Source organism: Dictyostelium purpureum (genome assembly GCF_000190715.1).
Source record: "Dictyostelium purpureum unplaced genomic scaffold DICPUscaffold_77, whole genome shotgun sequence".
Lineage (NCBI taxonomy): Eukaryota > Evosea > Eumycetozoa > Dictyosteliales > Dictyosteliaceae > Dictyostelium > Dictyostelium purpureum.
In genome coordinates, this window is record NW_003519414.1 from 21,299 (window position 1) to 45,706 (window position 24,408).

Genomic DNA, 24,408 nt, shown 5'->3' on the forward strand with positions numbered 1-24,408 from the left:
CGATGTATAGTATTGGGATTATTATTATTATTATTGTTATTATTATTATTATTATTATTATTATTATTAATTAAATTTTTAATTGTATCGATAGTTGGAAATGATGTAAAAACTTCTTTTGAAGAAAGTAATTGTTCTTCTTCTTCCTCTTCACCTTCCTTCTTTCTTCTTTTTGTAAATTTAGTTGGGGTGATGTAAGGAGCTGGAGCACCTAATGTAATTGAATCAAACATTTGATTTAGTTTTAACTCTCTTAGGGTTCTTTGACGATTGTTTCTTTCTTTAACTTTTTTATGAATTTCTACCATTTTTTCATTTGTTGTTAAATCATCTTGATCAAAAGTAATTGGCTCTGGATCTTCTTCCTCTTCGTTCTTTTCATATTCTTTATTAACTGCGACCACAATTTCTTCATCTCCTTCTTTGATTGTTGTAAGTTCATCATCTTCTTCGTCTTCATCATCTTCATCATCCTCGCTATCGGAGCTTTCAACATTAATTTCAGCGCCATTACCACTTATATTATTACTGTCTCCAATAGTATTGGTTTCTTCACCAACATCTGTACTAACATCTAATTTTGTCATAAGTTTAACAAAATCATCGGTTAATGACCTTTTGGTATCTTTGTCAAATATTTCACTATTATATGGTGATGTTGGAATAAATGCCACACGATCTATAATTGGTGTAATATTTGATAATCCAACTGCTTCTAAATCTAAATATGATGGTTGGTATTCTTGATGAATTGGGTATTTTATAGGTTGTTGTGATTGGTATTGTGGTTGCAAGTGTTGTTGTTGTTGTTGTTGTTGTTGTTGTTGTTGTTGTTGTTGTTGTTGTTGTTGTTGTTGTTGTTGTTGTTGTTGTTGTTGTTGTTGTTGTGGTGGTGGTGGTTGTTGTGTTTGTGGTTGTTGTGGATGGGTTATTGTGGATGGTAATGGACCAATATGATTTGGAACAATTCTTTTCTTTGGGACTTGGGCTGGATCTGACATTTTTTACAAATAATTAACCCAAAGTATAAATATATAATAAGAAAAAAAATAAATGAAAGGAATTAATTAAAAAAAAAAAATCAAAAAAAAAATTAATTTATTTTTTATAAAAAAAAAAAATAAAATTAAAAAAGGCGCTAATAAATCCTGTGGTGAAATATACACTTAAACTAATAATATTTTACCTATGATTTAAATATATAAAAAAAAAAATAAAAATATAAAAAAAGATATTACTAAATTTAGTATTTGGATTCGTGATTATTTTATTTTATAATTTAATCTAATGATTCGTAAAATTTCCTCATTTTTTCATTTTCAAATGTTAAATGAGTAACAGAGGATGGAATTGAGGATTTTGTCAAAGTTGTTTGGTAGAAATTTCTACCAAATGATAATGATGTAAGAGAATTGGGTAATATATCGTTTTCTATTGGATGATTAAATTTCGATTTGGATAGGTCTAAAACTTTGCATGTATCTGGAATAGAACCTTTAAGTAGAGGTTGGTTGAATGACATACCAAATGATAAATATGTAGCACTTTTAATAACTCCAGGTGTTAGTGAATTGTTAAAATAGCTACCAAATGACAAATGTTCAATTGATGATGGGAAAATATCTTCTACTAATGGGCCATTAAATCCACCTACATTTAATACTTTGACTGATTCCGGAATTGAAAGAGGTTTAATTTGATTGTGGAAATTATGTGAGAAGGTTAGGGTTTTAATGGATGGTGGTACTGAATTGGGTACGAATGGTAAGCAGTAACTACCTAAATCTAAATTGGTTACAGACATTGGTATTTGGTTTGATTCTAAATAATTGTTATGAAATCCATTGCCAAGCTTTAGGGTTGTGACAGAAGATGGAATATCCAATGGCTTTAGTGGTTTTCTTGACCAATAAGATAGGGTTAAGTCTGTGACTGAATCTGGTATTAAGCCTGGAGCTAAAGACTGTTTATAATTGGTTGCAAGTGATAGTTCTTTTACAGAGTTTGGTATGGAGTTTTTTTTAAGAGGTTGGTTAAATCCAAAACCAAATATTAAAGTAGTAACTGAGTCTGGGATTGATCCTGGTGGGACATTTTGGTTAAAATCTCCCTTAAACTCTAAGTGTTTTATGCTATCTGGTAGAACACCAACACCAATGGGATTGTTAAAGTCGTTTGAGAATATTAATTCTGTGCAACTTGGGGGAATGGAGTTTTTGGATAGAGAACAGTTAAATTTATTGCTTAATAGTAACGTTTCCACTGAGTCTGGGATTATATTTTTAGTTAAAGGATGGTTGTAGCTATAACCTAGATCAAGAAATTTAACAGAGTTTGGAATTGAACCAACGGAAAAAGGTTTATTAAAATGACCCATTTTAAAACGTAAATAGGTAACACTCGAGGGAATTACACCTGGCAATAAATATTGGTTAAACATTTCACCAATATTAAGATGTGTTAATGTCGATGGCAAAATACCTTTTGAGATAAGTTGGTTAAAACTTGAACTTAATGTAAGATATAAAAGACCATTTGGTAATGGTGTTGATAGTGGTTGGTCGAAGCAAAAGCCAAAATCGATTGATTTTAATGATGATGGAAGTGATTTTTCAGTTAAGGGTTGATTAAACTTTCTGAGAAATAATATTTGTATATGGTCTGGTATATCACCTTCATTGAGTGGTTTATCATAGAATTCTAGTGATAGTTTTGTAACTGATTTTGGTATATATATGTCAGATAACGCAGTTTTAGAACCATGAATTTCTAAATCAGTAATTGATTCTGGTAAGGCTCCTTGCGCAATTGGTTTATCGTATTTTGAATTTTCAATTGATAGATATCTTAAAAAAGATAATGACTTTAAACAGCTGATATCTTGATTAAAATTAAAACCGAGTCTTAACGATGTGCAACTTGAAGGAATCTGATGTAATAATGGTTCATCTATGTCGTAGTATATTTTCGTAATATATTCTTTATAAGGGTGGTCACCTATTTTGTTTAATAGAAAATTAAAACCTGAAAAATCTTTTAATAATCTCAAGAATTGAATTATTTTAGAATTGAGGAACTTGTTTCTCCACACCTTTAAAAATAAATCTTGTGGTTGTTGGGTTTTGACTTTTTTGACATTCCTACTTTCTACTATTTCACCTTCATTCATTCTTTTTAAATTATTGGTAATATGCATATTAAAATATAAATAAAATAAAAATAAAAAAAAAATTTGGTTTAAAAATCTTTTTTTTATTTTTTTTTTTTTGTAAAAAATTTAATTTAAAAATAGAAAAAAAAAAGAAAAAAAAAGAAATAAAATAAATAAAAAAATAATTAAAAGAAATAAAATTGAGAAATAAAATATAAATAAAAAAAAAAAAATCGTTATATTTTTATTGTTAAATTATAAAATTAATTAATTTTAATTTTACTCTTTGATTTATATAAGGTTTTAAAGAATAAAATTATTAAAATATTAATAAATAAGCATATTGTAACAATAGCCCAAGTTCTTTTTGGTACTTTTTCTTGTAAATCGGATTGACATTCAGATTCCATAAAGAAAATTTGAATTGATTTTGAATCTTTATAAAATGATTTTGAAAGGGTTTCAGCCTCTATGGCGGTTTTGATTGCATTTCTATAATCTAAATCTCTGATATTCAAAGCTATTTGATTCCATTTTGAACGAATGGATTGGAAATTGATTACAGTTTCATCCAATGGGAATACAGAGAGGGCATTTTCGAAATTCTTAATAGAGGTTTTGCAATCTGATAAGATGGAGACTGCTTTATTCATGTACTGAATTGATCTTTCTAAGGATGCTGCTACATAGTTTCTAAATATAGTATCTCTTTGAAATTCATTGAAATGAGTGAATGGGAAATTAAAAGTTTTTGAGGTTGGGGAGTCACCAACAGACCAATGCCAATTTGATGTTGCTGATTTATGAGCTTCACTATATGCTACATGATTTCCAACCAAACCACCTAAATTTAATGCTGTTGCTGATAGAATACTTGATAATGGGTTAATTGGGTAGTATTTGATTTGATTATCATTAACTGTGAATGAGCTATTGGTCGAAAAGAGTGATGTTTGAATACCTATAACCATATTTGAGAGTGATTTAGCTTGATGAGTTTTATCGATTAAAATTGGTATTTTATTTGATACAGAAAATAAGAAAATTGGAATGTATTTGATAGTAGCAGCAACATCTTCGTCTTTGTCAGTGTCAAAATCTTTACCAAACAATTTTAATAAATTACTTCTAATCTCTTTTGAGTCTAAATAGTAGTTGAGTTGAGTTTGGAATTGATGGTCATCGTTGATGGTTGGATTTAAAATTGATTTTAAGCTTGTGTAGTATGCTAAGGCTAATTGTCTATCATCTGACATTGAAATGGTTTTAATGTTGAATGAAAATTCTTGGCCTGGTAGTCTGAGCTTTTCAATTTCATATTTAAATAATTCGTAGTTAAAGTTAAAGTAATCTCTTGGATTGAAATCATTATGATCGCTGATTATGAATACGTTGAAATTGACCCTGCTGGCATATTGAATTTTGAATAATGGTAATGGTTGGGTGACCAAATGCTTTAAACTTGATGATAAAACTGAACCAAGTTTTGAAACAAATTTATCTTGTTGTTTATTACCGAAAACCTCTTTAAAGTTTCCAGTTAAAAAGTCGAAATCCATATCATCGTTATTGTTTTCTGCTGTAGATTGATCACTCTTGGCAGTTGAAGCCATGCTGATTTTTTCTAATTGTAATTTTAATTCACTTATTGATGTTTGTAAATTTTCACATAATTCCTTTTGTTCATCGGTTAATGATTGTTCACCACAGTTATTGCCATAAATTGTTTCGGTTAATAAGATTTCTTCTTCAATTTGTTTCTTTTTAATATGTTTGTCTGGTGAAAGATGAATGATTTCTTCGTCATCAATTGCTCTTTCTTCATCTTCGCTAATGAATGGTGGTATTGGTAATGTACTAAAAGTTTTTAAACCATTACCGCCAACAGATGGACCCCAGCTAAATGGACCAGCAGTTAGATCGATAAATGCAAAACGTTTGTGGGAGATCCAGGTATCAACCATTGGGTTTTCAAAGATTTTGTTTTCATAGGCAGTATAAACATAAAGTTGTTCGAATTTGGTGCCTCTTGTGAAAATTTCTTGAGCTCTTTCTAAAATGGGTGAGTTTTCGTGATAAAGTAATTCCAAGGTGGTGCATATCCATCTATCCTCCTTGGTATCTGGTGAACCAAACATACAGTTTGGTGAGCTTTGAAGGGTGTTCTTCTTATAGGTATCAAATTCGACAATCATTTTATCTGCCCATTCTTTTGATTGTTTGGTGTAGTCTCTAAACTTTAAATTGTTGTTTATAAATATTGCTTCGCCTTGATCCTTCTTTTTTTCAACCTTTTCTGATTGAATAGCTTGAGCAAATTCATAGTCAGTATGAACATTTAAGGATTCTGGAACTTTTAATTTGGTATTCTTATAAATTTGTTCGAGTTCTTGATTAGAAAAACCAACTCTGTAACCATAAACCGCATCGGTATTTTCAATACCATCATTTGAAGGATGGTTTGGGTTCATGATAAAAATGGTATAGGAGTCTTTATCGATTTCTAAATGTTGAGATAATGAAGATAATAATGAGGATACTAAATGTGGGTTTGCATAGAATCTCTTTTCATATTTTTCATCTTGAGGCTTACTAATTGCTTCTTCATTATTTCTTTCAAAATAATTTGATGCTTCGGATCTTAAATGCCAAAATATTGCATCTTCTACAAGAGTATTTACTAATGGATCGGTTTTTGATACTTGAATTTCAAAATTATATTCGATATGGGTTGAAGGTGTTTCCATTTCATCTGTAGTTGAATAGTCTTCGCCAATTGGTGTTATAACGTTATGTAATGCATGTTCAATATGTTGAAACCATTCGACTAATAATGGATCTGATATTTCGAAGCCTCTATTTCCTTCGCCAGCAAATCCAATAAATATAAAATTAATTGGTATAGTTAAATGTAATTTTTTAGTTGTATGGAAATCCATAAATTTTGCAATATTATTCGATTCTAACCATAGTTTTAATGTTGAGTTTAAATTATTTATATCTATATCTAATTTTAATTAAAAATTAAATTGTTATTATCTACTATACTTATATCTATTTATCTATTATATCTATTATATCTATTATATTTTATTTTTATTTTTTTATCAATCTAAATATTTTTATTACTTACTCTTGTCATTAAATAAATTTTTGTCATGATCTTCATGTTGATAATCTTCTATATGATCGGTATGATGAAAATTTGATTTTTCTTCATATTGTTCTGAAATTTGTTTATGCTTTAATTTCTTCCTTTTAATTGCTTTACCTTTACCAAGGTCAAATGAATTTGAATGATCAAATATCAATAATATAACTAAAATTATCGATATTAAATATAATCTTTTCATTTATTACTATAATTATTTGTTTTTTTATTTATTATATGTAGAAAATATTATGTAATAAATTGTGATATAAATAAACACTATTATTTTTTTGTTTTATTTTAATTTTTAAAATCTAATTAGTTATGGATTTTTTCTTTTATAATGGGTGTGGTTTGTATTGTGTTTTTCTTTTTTGAAACTATTTTTCCCTATACTATTATTTATTCATAAAATACCTTTGTGACAGGAAAATGAGAAATGAAAAAATTAAAAAATTTTAACGATAGATCTCTTGGTTTTTTATTAATAAAAACAACAAATATTAATAATACACATAGGGAAATGAAAAAATAAGGAAAAAATATATATATAAATGTACACGTGTATATATTTGTGGATAAAATAGATGAAGAGAAAAAAAAAAAAAAAAATGATTTTCAAAAATTTTAATTTTTTTTTAATATTTTTTTTTTATTTTTTTATTTTTTTATTTTTATAAAAATAAATAAATTATATATTGGTATAATTTTCTTTTTTTTCTTAAAACAATCATAATATTATAATTCTAGCACCAAATAAACTGAATCAAGAGTAAATATTCAAATATTATAGTAAAAATAGTTTTGTATGGTTTTTCTTTTTGAAATAAACACTTTTGCATCATAATTACCATTTTTTTTTTATTTTTTTTTTTTAATTTTATTAATTTAATTTTTTAAAAAATTATTTTCAATTTTATTTTATTTTATTTTTTTTTAATTTTTTTTATTATAATAAAATTTAATATAAATTTACAAAAAAAAAAAAAAAAAAGTATATATATATTTTCTTGTTTCATTCAATATCTTTCAAATAATTTATAATATAAACAAATATTAATTTACATTTTTTTTTTTTTGGAATAAAAATTATTTTAAAAAAAATTATTAAAAAAATATAAAAAAATAAAAAAATAAAAAATAATTAATTAAAATATTTAAATAACAAAGCAGCAGTAATGATAAATTTAAAATCATTGGAAAAATTAAAGAAATGTGTAGTCCCATTAAAAAGCAGAAGTTTAATTAAAGTTGTTGGTAGTGATGCTTTAAAACATCTTCAAGGATTAACAACCAATAATTTAAATAGATTAAAAGATTCACAATCATCCAATTCATCAATTTACAATGGTTTCTTACAATCTAACGGAAGATTGTTATTCGATTCAATTATTTCATTAGACAAAGAACACTCCATCAAACAAAAAGCAGAATTTGTTATTAGTAATGGTAATGGTAATGGAAATGGAAATGGTGTTGTAGACTCTTTTATCATCGATATTGACAATGCAGTTTTAAATGATGCTGTTGCTCATTTAAAACAATACAAACTTAGAAACAAAATAGATATCATTGATGTCACCGATCAATATAGAGTTTATTCAATTCTTGATAAAACCTACAAGACTGTAAGAAATGATGAATTGCTTTCAATTTTAGAAGATGAGGGTTGCTCAGTTATGAGTGATCCAAGACATCAAATTATGGGTGTTAGATTGTTAGTTCCATCAAATAAATCAAGTAAGTATTAAATTTTTATTTTTTTAAAAATATAATTTAAATATTAATTTTTTTTTCTTTTTAGGTATCGAAAACCATTTGGCTAAATATGAAACAATGGATGAAGAAATTTATCATTTATTTAGATTAAGCCAAGGCATTCCAGAAGGTAGAAATGAGTATCAATGGGGTAGTGTCATTCCACTAGAGTATAATTTTGACTTATTAAATGGTGTTGATTTCCATAAAGGTTGTTATTTAGGCCAAGAATTAACAAGTAGAACTCAATTCACTGGTCTCATTAGAAAAAGAGTATTCCCAGTAGTTATGAAAGTAGATAATGTTGAAAGTCCATCTGTAATGGATGAAGCCATCGTCGATCCAAATAAACCACCAAAAGAATCACTTCTTTTCCCAAAACGTATATTAAACTCTTTAAATGACCACCCACACCCAGAGCCCAATTCAGTTTTATCAGTAAAAAATATTTCACCAACCCATAAAAGTACTCCAATCGAAACATCTGATACTGTCAAGAGTGGTGAACCACAATCACTTAAATCTGGTAGCAGATCCCAAGATAAGTTTTTATTTGGAAAACGTAGTTTAGGTTTAGCAATGCTCAAGGTCGAAAATATTGACATTTTCCAATTGGATAACACAGTCATTCATGATAACCAAGGCAGAGAAGTATCATTATTACCCCCATCATGGCTTACAAAACTCGGTGATAAAATGACACCACAACAAGTTTCATAAAGTGTAAAAGAAACCATTAGTAATGGAAGGTTTAATTAATAAAGATAAATTTATTTAAAATAATTCTATATAATATTTAAACAAAAAGTAAATGTATAAAAGTTTCTAATTAATTTTTTTTTTTCTTATTAAATTTTATTTATGTCTATAATTAAATTTTTATTTTTTTTAATTATATTGTTAAAAAAACAATAATTAAAATTTTAATCATTACTTGTTGGAATTCTATTTTGGATTATTGAAATTGGATTGAAAACACTCGAACTTCTAGCTCTATTTGTATATTCAGATTTTATATTGGTAGAACCATTTATACTTTTTCTAATCATTGATTTATTGGTACCCTCTTCTATAAACGATTTACTTCCTTTTGGTTTGGGTACTGCTGTTGAAATCACAGTATTATTATGCGATGTTATAGATAGTGATGATAGTGAGGTAGATGTTACAATTTGACCGGTCGATTTTGAATGATGATGATGATGAATTACAGAATTATTATTTATAGTTGTATTTACAAAATTATATTTATCTTTTTCTTTTTCTAAAATATCTAAATTTTTAATGTGTTTGATTTTTGAGGTTATAGGTGATAATTCAGAATCTTGATTGTTTGAGTTTATACAGTCTGTTACTACAGAATCTAGTTTACCAATAACATCTTGGATATAATAATCTGAGGTTGTGAATTTTTTAATTAATGATGGGCTGTTATTTCTACTTAAAAAGCTTAATGAGGTATTGATCATATTATTTGATGGTGAATTAGATACATTTGTAGATTGATAGAATGGAATTGCTTGGCCTGATTTTCTAAACTGTATTGTAGAAAAATGCTGCTGTTGTTGTTGTTCTTTTTGTTGTTGTAATAGTTTCTTTTGTTGTATTACTTCATCGCTATCATCTGGGAAGGACAATACAAAAGGAATTGGGGAGTTACGTGTTGGAAGTAGAACATTATTTGTATAAATTGTGAAAACATTAGGGTTTTGATTATTGTTTTTATAATATGGATCCCTAAGCGTGGCAATGATACTATAAAGTGCAGAAGGATTTGGTAAACTATCAGAGTGACTGATTTTATCATTTATTTGTTGGGCAATAGATGTAGGAATTGGTGTCATTGGGTAAAGTATTGTGGGTGTTACAGGCATTGATAATTGCTCATGGTCTATAAATCTTTTGAAAATATATCCGACTGGTACTGTTGCAAATGTTCTATTACAAAAAGATGAAATGCTACCGCAAGAACTTGATTTTTTTGAGATATATTCCTTTTCATTCTTTAAAAATGTTTCACCATTCTTATGAAGAGCTAGCTGTAAATTAGAAATTGCCATGTATATTACAGTACGTTGTTGGATATCTTCAGTACTTGTAAGAACTCTTTCGAAATCATATTTTGGATAAGACATTGAGCAAAGGCATGGTGGTAAGTTTGTTGAGGGAAGGGTTTGATTGTCTTTAGCAGTGTTAACTAATATATCATATGAGCATGTATCTATTGGTGCAATTGCTCTTGTGATGGAGCTCCATCCAACATGGGTTATTAAGTTGCAATCTATATTAATGTTAATTAATGACCTATTGGTAGTTAAAGCAGTACTTAAAAGATTGGCCCCTATATCACCAACACCATTTCCACTTATATCTAAAGATATAACAGAGCTAGTTTTTGAAAGTGTTGGAATAAATGATGTAATAATTTTACCAATTTCTGAAAGACCTAAAAATCTAATATCTGGATTATTGTAGATTTTAACTAATGCTTTGATAAAGAGTTGTTTGAATGGTTTATTGTTTGCTACTAATAAGTCATTTGAGTTAGGTGTATTATTGCTATTAGTACTGTTGTTGCTATTATTATTATTGTTAACATTGCCTAAAAGGTTTTTTATTTGCATTCGTCCTGGTGAAATGGTACCGCTAACGCTAACGATTCCATTTACTGATGAATTTAAAAATGCACTATTGCTACTTGAAACACTATTAAAGCTACTAACACTGCTTGTGGGGGTGGTTAATAGAGGTGAAGCACTACTCATACTTGCTGACAATAAGCTAATACTACTACCATTTGTACTTATAAATGATGAAGAAGAGGAGTTGGTTGAATTGGCAGAGTTAATGGAGCTAACTGATAATGATGAGGATCCAACACCTATATTTGAATTTGTCACTATAATTGGAGTTGAATTTGCCGATGATGATGGAGTTACTAAAATTTCATCTTCCAAGTCATCATTTTGGTTGCTTCCTATTGGTGAAAAATTATTATATGGACTGTTCAATGGACTATTCACATTACTACCACCGATATTAGTTCCAGAGTTTGTATTAATATTTCCATTTTTATCACTTCCATTACTTTGGGTTTGAGGGTTATATAGTTGTAAACCATCTAATATTAAATCATCTATCTTCATTTCGCCTAATGTGTTTAAAAGTGTAATTAATGTTTTTTCTGTACCTCTTGTAAGTTTTAAATTTAAACATTTAATTTTAATTTGTGATTCTTTAAACAATAGCATATTGGTAAATAGCATGTCCCAATTAGTTTCATCACTTGAGAATATATTTAATCCGGCTAATTCTAAATGAACATTAATTTTCTTTTCTGACATTTTAGAAAATATTAAGCTTGATATTTCTTTGGATAAATTACAATAATTAAAATCTACTCTATATAATGATGGTATTGTTAATATATGATATAATCTTTCTAATTCGTTTGATTCTATTTTATTAAAAGATAAATCTATATATTCCTATAATAAAAATAATTAAAAACTATTAATATTTTAAAAACAAATTAACTAAACTATTTTGATGGTACTTACTAGTTTGGATAAGTTTCTTAATGCATTTATTGTTTGACTTGAAACACCAACACCTGCTAACATAAAATTTCTAATAGAAAAAAAAGGATTAATAAACTTTGATTACTTTTTATAAATAATTGATTTATATTTACTTTAAACTTAAATTTCCTCTTGATCTTATTATCCAACTGGTTAAAGCGCTGTTACCTGAATCGTCAAGTTTATTATTTGAAATATTCAAATATTCTAAAGTTAAAGACATTCCATAGTTTTTCTCTAAAGATTCAAAAAATGCAGACATCATTTTTGGAGGTATTGAACAATTTGAAATATTTAAATAAATTAAAGAATGATTGAAATTTGTCATGCAAGATATCAATGAGCTTATTGATTGTTTTGAAAAATTATTTTCTGAAATATCCAAAATCTAAAAATAATAAAACATTAGAATTTATATCTCAATATAGAATTTTAAAAATAATAAAAATTACCTGTATGGAGTTCTTTTTATTTCCAGAAATTGAGGATAAAATTGTTTGTAATGATTCGCAACCGGTTTTTTTAACTATAAGTTTTTTAATAAAAGAATTATGTTGAATTAATTCTGCTAGCGCTTTAACACTCATTTCCTTTTTTAAATCTTTAATTATCAATGATGAAAAATAATTATTATGTTTGAGTGAAAATAAAAATGGTATTTGATCAAATGATAACTCTGATTGCTCTGATGTTTCTAGCTCATTTAAATCTATTTCGTTGTTTCCATCTATTATTGTCTTGTGAGTATAATCAATTACTGATTGACTTGGCTCTATCGAAAAATAACTACACCATCCTCTGTATAAATCTAAAAATCCTTCAAAATTTGTAAATTCTTTTCTTTCTAGAGGTTGTTTTAAACTAAATTATTGAAAATAAAAACTATATTAATAATTTGATTGCTTTGCTATTAATGAAAAAAAAAAAAGTTTAAAGAAAAATATTTACTAATCTCTAACATTTAGTTTTAATTCTGATATACAATGATCTGAATCTAACTGAGCTCTTAATCTTCTTATTAATGATACAATATAGTTCATTTGCTCTGTTTTCATAATTACTTTTGATTTTTGTTTACCTCTTTGAAAAGTTAATGATAACTAAATAAATTAAATATTAGTACATTATTTTTATATTTATTTCTTGTTTGATATACATACACAATAGTCTTCTTTATTTGATAGTTTTTTACAATCATAAATATGGTATTCTTTTGGTAGTTTTTTTGTTAGATCCTTTCCATCCGAAAATATAATTAAGTGATAAACCGTTATTATTAAAATTGATGATGTCCATTTTTTCGAGGGATCTAAATGCTGTTTTTTATTTGTCATTATATGCCCTTTAAATACAATTGTTTCTGAAAATTGAGCATATGATTGATTTATCCATTCTTCGATAAAACCTTTAGTCAAATAAATTAAAATATTAGTTTTTTTTTTACTACTAATAATAATTTACTTTAATATATTACTTACTATTTTCTATTATTGACAATTCAAGTGGATGACCCATTTTAAATTATATATTTTATAAATAATAAATAATAAATAATAAATAAATAAATAAATAAATATAAGTTACTTTATATATTTAACAATAACAATAGTTTAATAATATAAGTGTATTTTTGTGTTGTGTGCGTGTGTGTGTGGTTTTTTAAAAATACTATAATATTTTAAAAAAGAAAAAATTTAATAATACAAAAAAATAAAAATAAAAAAATAAAAAGAAAAATAAAAAATTAAATTAAAATTAATATAAATAATTTAAATTATTTTAAAATGATTATTTCTTTTGAATTATGCTTTTAGGATTGATCTTTAGATTTTATATAATATTATTTTTTTTTCCTTTTTTTTTTTTTTTTTTTTTTTTTTTTGCATTAATGTGAAAATAATAAATAATAAATGATATATCTAATTATTTTTTTATGTATACGATTTTTAATTTATTGTTGATTATTATTATTATTATTATTGTTATTATTATATAAAAATCAACAATATAAGAGTGTATGTTTAATATGTAAATATATTTATAAAATATCTTAATATTATTGTTGTTAAGTTATTTATGTTGTTATTGTTTTAATGATTGATTGATTAATAGATAACAAGTAGAAATACCACATAAATCAATAAAAATTATGTTATTAATTATAATTTAAATATTGGGGAATTAAAAAAAAAAAAAAAGTATATTATAAAATGATTTTTTAATAATATTTGGAATAAATTTATATTTTAATTACTATGAGTTGATTAAATATAATTATTATTATTATTATTATTTAATAGTTTGTTTTAATTATAATTATATTAAATAAAAATAGTTTTATTATTATTTTTATTATTATTTAAAAAATTTGATTATGATATATATTTGAATAATTTATTTGTTTTTCTCTAATTGTAATTTAAAATTTTAAAATTAAAACATACAACGTGGGATATTGGTGTATATTTTATTTTTTTGTGTGAATGTTATATAATTTATTTAATATCTTATGTCCTTGTATATATTTTTTATATGTATCTGTAAAATTGTGTGTTTGTGGGGTTTGATATTTGGTCACAAAAAAAAATTACTATTTTTAAACTATACTATTTATAAATATAATACATTAAAAAAAATTTTAATTTTATATTTATAAAATAGAGTACAGTTTATTTTTATAGGTAACTTGTATTTGTTTATTTTTTTTGTTTTATTTCAGAGGGGGTTAGAGTGAAAAGTTATTGCCTAAATATTTTTGTGTGTTGTTGTTGAATAGTGAAGATTTATATTATTAATTCGATTATTACTACTTTATATATTATCTTTACTAATTTTAATTAATTAGACTTTTTATTATTATTATTATTAAAATTGTTATTTACACAGTTTTGAGAATTGGTGCTTGTGTGTATGTGGTTTATTATTATGATTGTTTTTAAGTGGTATTTTATTATTATTTAGAATTATTATTTATTGGTGATTTTGATAAATATTATTTATGTATATTTATTGGATTTGAGAAGTAAATAAAATAAATATTGTGTATATTTTAAAAAAAAAATTTTAAAAAAATTAAAAAATAATAAATTTTTTATCTTTTTCGAACATGTATAAATTATTGATATGTAAAATTAATTAAGATATACTATAATTATTATTGATGTATTGTAACAATTATATTTATTGTGCTTTGTTGTTGTTGTTGTGTTGATATGAAAGAATATATGTGAGTGAGCGTTTGGATGTTTGAAATTGGTGAATTTGTATTATTTTATTAGAAACAAAGAATTGAATAAAAATGATAAACAAAACAACTAAAACAAGATATATGGTTTTTTTTTTAATTTGCAAAAAACAATAATAAAAATGAAAATTTTTTTTTGTTATTGATTATTGATTATTGATTATTGATAATTGATTACGGTTATTATTTGTGGGTTGTGTGAGTGAAACAAAACAAAACAAAACAAAATAATAAAATAATAAAATTATAAAAATAAAAAATAAAACATTAAAATTAAAATTAAAAAAATAAAGAAAAAAAATTTTAAAAAAAAAAAATAAAAAAAGTTGATGTGGTGTGTGTTTGTGTGGGTGTGTGTGTTTGTGTGTGTGTGTGTAATAGTTACTATTAGGCATGGGAAAGAGTTTTGTATATGTATATGTATATAATGTGTATGTGTAAAAGTAATAAAAAAAATGAAATTTAATTTTTTTTTTTTTTTCACAATTTCTTTTTTTCTTTTTTTTCTATTTTTTTATTATTTTAATATTTAATTGTGTTTTTTAAATCGAGGTTCAATCACTTTACACAAATTTTTGTATTTTTTGTTTTTTGTGCCCCTACATTTTTTTTTTTTTTTTTTAGGTTTTTTTTTTTATTTTTGGGGTTTTTTTTTTTTTAGGTTTTTTTTTTTTCTTTTTTTTTTTTTGTTATTCATTGATTATAATTTATTATGATATATATTATTTATAGACCTGTGCATGCGTGAGCATATTGTTTATTTTATTATTTTATTTTAATTTATTTTTATTTGAAAATTTTCTGATTATTTTTTTTTTTTAAAATGGGTGAAATTTTGATCCATGGAAAATTAATTTTTGTGAGAGAGTTTGAAATTTTTTATTATTTATTATTTACATATTTGAATTGATATACCTGTATTTAGTTATTCAGTATCATTAAAGATTTGGTTTAATTAATAATCCACCCTCTAATGGAATAACAGAACCAGTTATATAATTTGAAGCTTTTGATGTAAGGAAAACTATTGCATTTCGAAAAAAAAAAATTGATAATGAAATAAATTAATAATAAATAAAGAAAATAAATAAATATATTAGAAACCTACCACATAGACCTTCAAGATCGTCATTATTACCAAATCTACCTGTTGCAATACTTCCAATAATAATGTCCTTGAAATCGGTAAAAGTTTTTTGGGTCATTTTACTCATGAATGGACCACAGGCAATTACATTAACCAATATATTATAGTCTTCACCAGCCAATTTGTTTGCTAAAACTTTAGTGAGTTGATGTAAAGCAGCTTTTGAAGTTGAATATGCATAAGTTTCCAAATTTGGTACACGGATACCGTCAACTGAACCTATATTGATAATTCTGGATGGTGAATCTGGTGAAGCATTCTTTTTTAAAAATGGAAGAGCCTCTAAACTTGTGTAAAATACAGCTTTAACATTTAAATTCATAACTTTATCCCAAGCATGTTCTGGATAATTTTCTAAATCTTCACCCCAATTGCAACCACTATTATTGACTAAACAATCTAAATGATCTTCGTATTTAGAAAACTCTTTAAATAAAACTTTAATCTCTGCATTTTTTGAGAGATCTGCTTTAATTGCAATGCATTTACCTGGTCCGATTTTACTTAATTCTTCAGCAGTCTTTTTACATTTCTCAAAGTCACGTGAACATATATAAACTTTGCATCCATTTTTAACATATCCTAAACTGATTCCATAACCTATTCCACTACCTTTTATTAAAACAATATTAATATTAATTTTTAAATTTTATTAATAAAATTTAAAATTAAATAAAATCAATGCATACCACCACCGGTAACTAAAATGACTTTATTACTAACATCAAATAATTGTGAAACCATTCTTTCTGTTTTATTTTAAAAGATATACAACGAAAATATGAAAAAGAATGTTTTAATTATAATAAAAAATTAAAAAAATAAAAAAATAAAAAAAAAAATTAAAAAAAAGAAAATTAAAAAAAATAAAATTTTTTTCAAATATCAAATGTCTTTATTAATTTCCTTTTTTATACTTTATTTATCATTACACTAAAATTACAAAAAAATATACAAAAAAAGTGATTTATAAAGATTTGTATTTATTTTTTTTAAGATTTTGCATCTTACACCCTTTAGTTTTTGAGATTTTTTTTTTTTAAAATCAAAGAAAATCTGGTTAAATTGATAATTTACATAAAATAAAAAATAAGATTTATCACAAAAGTTTGAAAAAAAAAAAAAAAAAAGTTATTATTATTTTATTTTATTTTTTTTTTTATTTTTAATTTTATAATATAACAATATATTTTATCTATATATATTTAAATTATTTTACTTTGTTATTATTAATTTTATTATTTTAATAAAAATCTTGATCCAAAGCTAATTGTGAAAATAATTTTTTTGATTGTTCAAAATTTTTCTTTTCTTCTTTCCATTGATTAATTAAATTTAATTCATTATCACTTGTATTAATTGGAGAGTTGGCAGAAGATTGATAATTTTTTGGTGTTTCATAAGTTTCTGAAATATTTGTAATTGAAAATATTGATTCTTCGCCTGGTGATAATTTTCTAATGATAAAGCTATCTGATGATCTTGGTAATTTATGAATCCATTGTTCAGATACACTTTCAAATGAACCTAATAAACTTGAACTCGATGATCTAAATTCGAATCTACCATGAATAACTTTATAGTTGGATGGTGATGTGCCATTTGGCGATGTATAATATACACTGTAATCTTCTGGGAACGATAATGATTTTTCCATACCACAGAGAGTGAAACAAAATTGTTCGTTGAACCATGATGAAGAGGAAAAAGCAAATTGGAAATTACTATTACTAAATTGACAATCTTGAACATTATGGAATGGAAGAGTTGTCAAACAATCATAAATTGATTCAACAGTTACAAAACCTTCAAATACTACATCGATATATAATGAGGCTTCAAAACGTGGCCATTGTTGGATAAATTGATGTTTATTATATTTCAATGGTACGAGGAATTGGTTCCATTCTAATACATAGTCTGAACATCTAATTTCGATTGGTGAAAATTGAATAACGGTTGCACTTTGATTTGAATTACCAATTGATAATGATTGTGTGATGTTGGTTTGGTTGGTGGTTGTTGTTGCTGCTCCAACTATAATATTAAGATTATTTGCGCCACTATTAGGATTGTTTGCACTATTTTGTTGTTGGTTATTTATATTATTGTTATTTATACCACTATTAGTATTTTGGGTTAAGGTTGAAGGAGCATTTGAAATATTTGAAAAAGAATTTGTTGAAGGTACATTTTGTAATGGTGAAAAAGTAGTTGGTGATGAAGATTGAGCATTTGATGGTATTAAATGGGATGTTACAAAATTAGCAGTACCAGGTGAACCAGCAGCTGATGATATTGAATGTGTACTATTATTTAAACTACTTTGATTTGATGGAGAATTTAAACTATTTGATGATAAATTTGAATTTACAGAAGATATACTAGTATATTGTTGTGATGGTTGTTGTGATGTATCGCTTGTTTGTTGTAATTGTTGTTGCTGTTGAAGTTGTTGTTGATTAATATTATTATAATTTGAATGTTTAAAATTATTATCAATTTCACAAACACCACTTGGTTGATGGAATGAAATTTTAAATGAAATAAAATTATAATCTAAACTTGTAACAGTCAATGGTACTTCAAAGGTGTATGGTTTATCTGGTAATAATTTTGGAATATTATGTTTACAATTGGTTTGTGGATATGGGAAATCTAAGTGACCTGATAAACCAATTACTATTGTTACATTTTTGATGCTGAAAAGAATTACATTGGTGACCTGGACATGTAAAGTAATTGTATTTAATGTTGGATGTACTGTATGTGATACTTCAATCCAAACTGGGTCAGATGCACCACTTATTAATGTTGATTCGCTGGATGGTTTTTCGCTGATAGAGGAACCATAGTGGGCACCAAATAATCCTGTAATTGCTTTTTTGCATTCAAATGAAAAGATGTCGTTAATTGTACGTTGTGAGTTTGTAATTTCAATATTTTCAATTGGAATGCAATAAGAAAAATCAATTGTATTGTTTGAAAAACTATTTAAATTTCTAATGGTACTGTACTTTCCAAGTGATGAAGCGTCCAAAGCAGAGCTAGTACTAGAGAAAAGCATTCTACGAATAAAACGAGCTCTAGCGTATACTGATTTATTATTTGGATAGGTTGAGAGAATCTCCTCAAGTGTACGCTGAACAGTGGCCTCTACGGATGAAATATGTAAACCAAGTAAGAATAAACATTCTAATGCAGCCAACCAATAACCACTTAAAGAAGGTAGTTGTACTGGAGCAACACGGCCGTATTGTGATACACCCATTACCATATCCCTAACACTGCCATTAAATTGAATGAATTTTGGTTGATTATCTAAAAAGAGGAAACGGCATCTTAGTACACCTATTAACATTGTGGAGTCACTTTGTTCGTATACTTTATTTGTTGGTGATCTTAATAGGTGGGAACAAACTAAAAAGATTGCTTGTAAGCAAATGTAATCTGATGGGATTTTAGTGATTTGATCTAAAAGCTCATTACGAAGTAATGATATTAATTTTGGAGAATGTGGAGAGTCATTTTGAAGTGTAACACGACAAAGCCAATCTACAAATCTAATACAATATTCGATTGCTGATATTCTTTCACCTGACCATAATACACATTTCAAACAAACTTCTGAAATATTTAAACCTGCTTGATGAAGTGAAAATAAAATATTTGAACTTTGGATTTTGCCATTTGATGCACTTTTATCTTTTTCTCTTTCTTTTTCTTCGATTTCGATATACTTTGTTAAAATGTTATGATGAGAAGCAACCATTGATACGACAATCTCTTCACGGAAACTATTACTGTCATCATTGAAAGCCATTAAAAGGCAATCGTGGGTAACTAATGGTGTAAATAAACTACTCTTACCCCCAGAGCTTACATGACGATCAATTATTAATTCAAAAGTACGAATTAAATAGCTAACACGTTGATTCGAGTCACTGATGGTTTTGATAGATGGGAATATTTTGATTAATGTGCAAAACAATAAGTCATCGCCCAACATTGGAAGAACTGCCATAATTGCTAATAAAATTGGTAGAGGATTTAAATGGATACCTTCACGACGAAGTAAACCAATGAATGCAGTTAATACAGGATTAATCCATGATTCGTTGTGTTGATTTTGTTGAGTTAATAATAAATCCAATATAGCTTTACCAGCAGCAAAAACTAAAGAATCATTTGAGGATTCTAACTGGGTCAAGTAATAATTTACCAATATAGATACGATATTTTGTGGTGATGATAGATGTTTACCAGTATTTTTTTGAACTAATTTTGGAGCATCGGAATTTGGCCAATGGGGGGCACCAGCTAATCTTGAAATAGTATCGACCAAGTAAGTTAAAGTGTTGATGGTAACATGACGTTGATTTATATCAACATGTTGAGCACGATTTAAGAGTAAATCAAAGTGGTCAATTAATTTTGAGCAAATCCAATCGGCATAATAACTAAGTACTTGACGCTTTTGAGTAGAGTTGTCCAATTCATCCGAATGTGATACTGATCTTGATATTTCCGAAAACAATGTGCTGACAGCATTAAAACTTGATTGATAAACTGATGGTATTGGTTCTTCTAATAACCTATCTACAATTAACTCCCAACCAGTTGATACAAATGATTTATATGATTGTAATATCGCTTTTCTATAAAATAATAAACTTGTTAATGTATCTAATGCTGTTCTTCTTACTGATTGATTCTGATGTCTAACTAATGGTCCGAAATCTGCATTACCAGTCAATAATAACTCTGTAAATATGGATGAAATGTGTGGGATCGCTTTTAATATATTGATTACAACTTCTGAATCATCTGAATGTAAATCTTTAACTAATAATGGGATTGCTAAACTCCATTCTGTAACTGTACATTTACAACTTTTTAAAACATTATAACATAAAATTCTTGTAGTTTTATTATCGGACTCTTGAATTAACTTTTTTTAGAAATAATTATAAAAATATTAATATAAATAATATATTTAGTTTAAAGATTACAATACTTACTCTTATAATTGAATTAAAAAATATAGTTGGATCTCTTCCTTGATTTATCCAAAATTGATTTAATTTTGCAAATGCATTATGTTGCTTAAATGAATCTGTGCTATTTAAATCATCATGAATTTCTATTTCCATCTCTTTATTTCTTTATAAAAAAAAATGGTTTTTTTTTCTTAAATAAATAATAATAAAACACACAAAACTATTATTATTAATTTAATCTTATAAAAATACACCTATATATATTTATACTATTGTTTTTAATATAAAATATAGATAAAATATCTATTAAATAAATATAAATAAAAAAAAAGAAAACTATATTACAATAAAAAAATTTTATTTTAAAAAAAAAAAAAAAAAAAAAAGATTTTAAAAAATTTTTATTTTTTTTATTTTTTAAAAAAATCAAAAAAAAAAAAAAAATTAAAAAAAAAAAAATAAATAATAAAACTCATTATTTGATTTGGTTTTCTCTTTTCTATTTTTATTCAATATGAATATATTTGGAAAACATATTCACAAAAATAATATTTTGGTTACAACATGTTTGATTATAGTAATTTTTTTCTTATGAATCTTTGGATACCCCACAAATAATATTTAATTGATTGATTGATCAAAATAAAAAAATTAATAATAAATGAAGTTATGATCTAAATTTTCTTTTTAAGTATTTTTTTGATTTTTTATTTATTTTATTTTATTTTTTTGGATTTCGATATTTCTTGAAACGGTAATTCATTTTGATTTATAAGTTACTACCGCATCTCAAGCAATAACGTGTATTTCCAGGATTTGAACGCTTACATGATGGACAATTAATACCATCTCCAATTAAACCACCTGGTGTGACACCTGCTGGTGTAGTTGATTTGTTTGGTGAAGCAACTGAGGTTACTGAGGTTTTGGTTGGGGTTGAATTGGCTGATGATGGGGCTGATCCAACTGAAGATGATGAAGATGATAATGATGAAGTTGAATCTTTTAATGGTGATTGTAAATGTGATGCTGGATCATTGGAATTTCTATAGGTGACGACAAATGAAGTTGAAACACCATCGAGATCTCTGATTTTAATATGACCTTTACTTGGTTGGGAGTAATCTACGCCCTCTCTACCTAAACAAACTCTAACTACAATAGTTCTATAGTATTGTACTCTATTAATGTTTGCTGCTTCATTTGCATTTGTAATAAAAGTTAATTGATCTGGGTTACCACCAAATACTTCTTTCCAACTGCTCTAAAAGATTTAAAATAAAAATAGAAAGAAATGTTAATATAACGACAACAATAATATTGTGTGTTATTCTTGAGGAAAACAAATTAATAATATTTACTTGAATAATTTTCTTTAATTGACCTTCAGAAGTTGGATTATAAAAACAGGTAAAGGTTTCTAATTTTTTACCAGCTGGCATTAATTTATCTAACTGATTTCTACGAGTTTCAAATAATTCCATTTGTTGTCTTGATGGTTGAACTTGTTGAACACTTGTAATAACAAATGGATGAATTGGGTTTTCTGGAGTTGCTGTATTTGCACCTTGTCCTGTTGTAAGACTTTTTTCCCACATATCATTAACATATTTAACAATGCTTGGTGTAACTTCTTTTAATGTTGCCATTTCTGTGTGTGTATATGTATATTATTATTTCTTTAATTAATTAACAAATTTGATAAATTGAGAATTCTTAAAGTTTTGTTTTGTGATTTATAGGTTTATTAAATAAATAAATAAATAAATAAATAGTTTTGATTTTATCTTTATTCTTTAAAAATAAAAAATTATAATGTTTTGAATTTTTTTTTTTTAAAAAAATTTTTGTGGTTTTTTTTTTTTAAAATTGAAAAAAAATACAATACAAAAACACAGATTTAAAAAGTTAATTAAGATAATGTGTTATAATTAATATTTAATAAATATATATGTGTGTGATGATTTTTGTGTTTTAAAAATTATTTTTTTTATTTTTTTTTCATTTTTTTTTTTTTATTTTTTTTTTTTATTTTTTATAATTTTTTTTTTTTCAAATAATTTTCAAAAAACAAAAAATAATAAAAATTAATTATGGGTTAATTTTAGCTTTTTTCATTATGGTAAAATTATATCTTTTTAGTGCATTTACATATGTTTGTATGGCTTAAAAAATTAAAAAGAGATAAAATAACCCTAAAAACAATCTATTTATTTGATATAAATTGTCTTTCGTATATTTTATAAAAAGAAATCAACTAAATTTAAAAATAAATAGAAAATTATTACAAAATAAATTTAAATTGGGGAATTAAATAAACAAAACTATACAAGAAAAAAAAAAAAAAAAAAAAAAAAAAGCAAATAGAAAAAATAAATTAATAATAAAATTTATAATAAAATTAATAATAAAATATAAATCATAATTAAAAAAAAAAAATTAAACATACTTTTTTTTATAAGGAGGTATAACATGTGTGTGAACATCATATAAAAAACAATGTGACCCACATCAATTAAATGTATATTTCAACCAAACATTATTTATTTTTTTTTATTTATTTTTTTTTTAATTTTTTTTTTTTATATAAAAAATAAAAAATATTTATTATTATTAATATTAACAACAACAATAATAAATAAAAAAATATAACTACAAATAATAATATAGAGCAATAAAAAAGTGAAACAAATAAAAGCAATAGTAACAATAATAATAACAATTATAATAATAATAGCCATAAAATGAATAATAATAGAAATATTTTTCCAAAAAATTTAATTTCTTATATGATAGAAAATACAAAATTTGGAGAACTTGAAGCTGGCTTCTCTAAATTTATAGAACCTTTTAGGAATAACAACACAAAAGAACCTTTAAATGATCAATTTGTCATGGTTGATCGTGAAGGTAATCAAGTAGTCGTTGAAGACCATCAAAATGATGATGAAATAGGTGAAAAAAACAATCAAGAAGTTGTCGGAGAACATCATGGTGAATATCAATCAGAACCACTACCACAACAACCAATTGTTGGTGATGAGGAAAGTTTTGATCAAAATGGTAATCCATATATTCCACTCAATGAAGAATCAAATACAAATGTCCAACCAAAGATAACTAAAGGCGACTGTTTCGAGGTCTTATTTACTTCTTATTTGTTTTTGGGTTGCAAAAAAGGATATGAGTTCTTTGGCCAATATTGCTCATGGATTAAGGAAAAATTAGGGGCAATGGCCTACTCTATTATCAGCTTCTTCCAATCAATGGGAAGTATGGTTTTGGAAAGTGCTTCAAAACTCAAAAAAGCAATGATAAAACTATCCTATGTTTTTAGAAACATTTTTAGAAAAGTACATCCTCATTCACTTTAAAA

At 25.2% G+C, this 24,408-nt stretch overlaps 9 protein-coding genes across 9 annotated transcripts in view; 2 read left to right on the forward strand and 7 right to left on the reverse strand.

Moving 5' to 3' along the window:
• Nucleotides 1-1,001, reverse strand: part of DICPUDRAFT_150699 (uncharacterized protein) — a gene marked incomplete at both ends in the record, with an annotated part of 1,182 nt that extends 181 nt beyond the window's left edge. The window contains one exon of the mRNA XM_003286668.1: nt 114-1,001. Within this exon, the coding sequence (XP_003286716.1) occupies nt 114-1,001 (888 nt within the window). The remainder of the gene's footprint in view (nt 1-113) is intronic.
• A 278-nt stretch (nt 1,002-1,279) lies between these two features.
• Nucleotides 1,280-3,169, reverse strand: DICPUDRAFT_31357 (uncharacterized protein; the record flags this gene model as incomplete). Its single annotated transcript, XM_003286669.1, has 2 exons — nt 1,280-1,775; nt 1,908-3,169. The coding sequence occupies 2 exons, from the start codon at nt 3,167-3,169 to the stop codon at nt 1,280-1,282; spliced, it is 1,758 nt and encodes a 585-aa protein (XP_003286717.1).
• A 245-nt stretch (nt 3,170-3,414) lies between these two features.
• DICPUDRAFT_150701 (uncharacterized protein) lies at nt 3,415-6,504 on the reverse strand (the record flags this gene model as incomplete). The annotated part of the gene is made up of 2 exons (XM_003286670.1): nt 3,415-6,158; nt 6,285-6,504. 2 exons carry the CDS (start codon nt 6,502-6,504, stop codon nt 3,415-3,417), a joined length of 2,964 nt encoding a protein of 987 aa, XP_003286718.1.
• A 793-nt stretch (nt 6,505-7,297) lies between these two features.
• DICPUDRAFT_54438 (uncharacterized protein) lies at nt 7,298-8,869 on the forward strand. The gene is made up of 2 exons (XM_003286649.1): nt 7,298-8,045; nt 8,107-8,869. The coding sequence occupies exons 1-2, from the start codon at nt 7,481-7,483 to the stop codon at nt 8,778-8,780; spliced, it is 1,239 nt and encodes a 412-aa protein (XP_003286697.1). The 5' UTR covers nt 7,298-7,480; the 3' UTR covers nt 8,781-8,869.
• Nucleotides 8,870-8,904: 35 nt separating this feature from the next.
• DICPUDRAFT_97479 (uncharacterized protein) lies at nt 8,905-13,156 on the reverse strand (the record flags this gene model as incomplete). The annotated part of the gene is made up of 7 exons (XM_003286671.1): nt 8,905-11,548; nt 11,621-11,690; nt 11,755-12,029; nt 12,094-12,502; nt 12,590-12,741; nt 12,802-13,046; nt 13,120-13,156. 7 exons carry the CDS (start codon nt 13,154-13,156, stop codon nt 8,984-8,986), a joined length of 3,753 nt encoding a protein of 1,250 aa, XP_003286719.1. The 3' UTR covers nt 8,905-8,983.
• A 2,667-nt stretch (nt 13,157-15,823) lies between these two features.
• On the reverse strand, nt 15,824-16,776 carry DICPUDRAFT_77576 (uncharacterized protein; the record flags this gene model as incomplete). The annotated part of the gene is made up of 3 exons (XM_003286672.1): nt 15,824-15,909; nt 15,994-16,644; nt 16,722-16,776. The coding sequence occupies 3 exons, from the start codon at nt 16,774-16,776 to the stop codon at nt 15,824-15,826; spliced, it is 792 nt and encodes a 263-aa protein (XP_003286720.1).
• A 499-nt stretch (nt 16,777-17,275) lies between these two features.
• Nucleotides 17,276-21,185, reverse strand: DICPUDRAFT_97480 (uncharacterized protein; the record flags this gene model as incomplete). Its single annotated transcript, XM_003286673.1, has 2 exons — nt 17,276-20,983; nt 21,054-21,185. 2 exons carry the CDS (start codon nt 21,183-21,185, stop codon nt 17,276-17,278), a joined length of 3,840 nt encoding a protein of 1,279 aa, XP_003286721.1.
• Nucleotides 21,186-21,801: 616 nt separating this feature from the next.
• DICPUDRAFT_150706 (uncharacterized protein) lies at nt 21,802-22,681 on the reverse strand (the record flags this gene model as incomplete). The annotated part of the gene is made up of 2 exons (XM_003286674.1): nt 21,802-22,296; nt 22,394-22,681. 2 exons carry the CDS (start codon nt 22,679-22,681, stop codon nt 21,802-21,804), a joined length of 783 nt encoding a protein of 260 aa, XP_003286722.1.
• A 1,095-nt stretch (nt 22,682-23,776) lies between these two features.
• On the forward strand, nt 23,777-24,406 carry DICPUDRAFT_150707 (uncharacterized protein; the record flags this gene model as incomplete). The annotated part of the gene is made up of 1 exon (XM_003286650.1): nt 23,777-24,406. One exon carries the CDS (start codon nt 23,777-23,779, stop codon nt 24,404-24,406), a length of 630 nt encoding a protein of 209 aa, XP_003286698.1.
• Between the last annotated feature and the right edge of the window lie 2 nt (nt 24,407-24,408).